General features: G+C 39.6%; 1 protein-coding gene across 1 annotated transcript in view; it reads right to left on the bottom strand.

Moving 5' to 3' along the window:
- Positions 1-847, bottom strand: part of Txnl1 (thioredoxin like 1) — a 29313-nt gene that overhangs the window by 13039 nt on the left and 15427 nt on the right. The window contains exon 7 of the mRNA XM_005356194.3: positions 46-150. Within this exon, the coding sequence (XP_005356251.1) occupies positions 46-150 (105 nt within the window). The remainder of the gene's footprint in view (positions 1-45; positions 151-847) is intronic.

Below are 847 nucleotides of genomic sequence, written 5' to 3' on the forward strand. Positions count from 1 at the left end.
AAACTGTATTTGTATTTTCCTTAATTATCATTTGAACAAACTTACTCGTTTGAAGTCATTCATATTTGTTGCCTGCACTGGAGTACCGATGAAAGTAAAATATGAAATTCTCGTTGTCTCTTCTTCACCTTGATTAGACTGAACGAATAACTACAAAAAAACAAATCACATTTATAATTTTTAATTACAATCTATTGTATAGTATCCCTCGATACTAAGGCATAGCATCAGTCTGGCACGGCTTGAGTCAGAGCTCTCTGGCTGAGCTCTCCTTCCATTCCACTCAAAACCATCTCTGGCAGTATCCAACATCCAGATACACCTTAGCTGTGTCTTAAAATGTAAGGCCATCTTTGCAAAAGGTCATTTTTAGCTGGACATAGTGACTCATGCCTACAATTTCAGAACTTGGAAGGTTGAGACAGAAGGACTGTTGTGAGTTCCAAGCCAGCACAGGCTATATAGTACATTTCAGGCCAAAGTAGGCTAGAGTGAGATTCTGTTTCAAAAACAAAAACAAACAAACAAAAACCCAAACCAAAACAACAACAACAAAAAAATCCTTTTTTAAAAGCCAGCTTTAAGCCGGGCAATGGTGGCGCACGCCTTTAATCCCAGCACTTGGGAGGCAGAGACAGGCTAAAAAGAAAACGAACACAATGCAGAGATCATGGAGAGCCTGCTCCAGTGGATATGTCTACTTAAGAGCTCCTGAATCTCCGGTTGAGGGAACAATGTGGAAGAGGGGGGAGAGAAAGATTCTAAGAGACACTGTTGCAAGTCAGCTGTAAAACAGTATTCTAGAAAAGGCTGTATAAACAAGACAGGAACAATAGCAAAAATCAAT

The sequence above is a fragment of the Microtus ochrogaster genome, chromosome 18 (assembly GCF_000317375.1).
Source record: "Microtus ochrogaster isolate Prairie Vole_2 chromosome 18, MicOch1.0, whole genome shotgun sequence".
NCBI lineage: Eukaryota > Metazoa > Chordata > Mammalia > Rodentia > Cricetidae > Microtus > Microtus ochrogaster.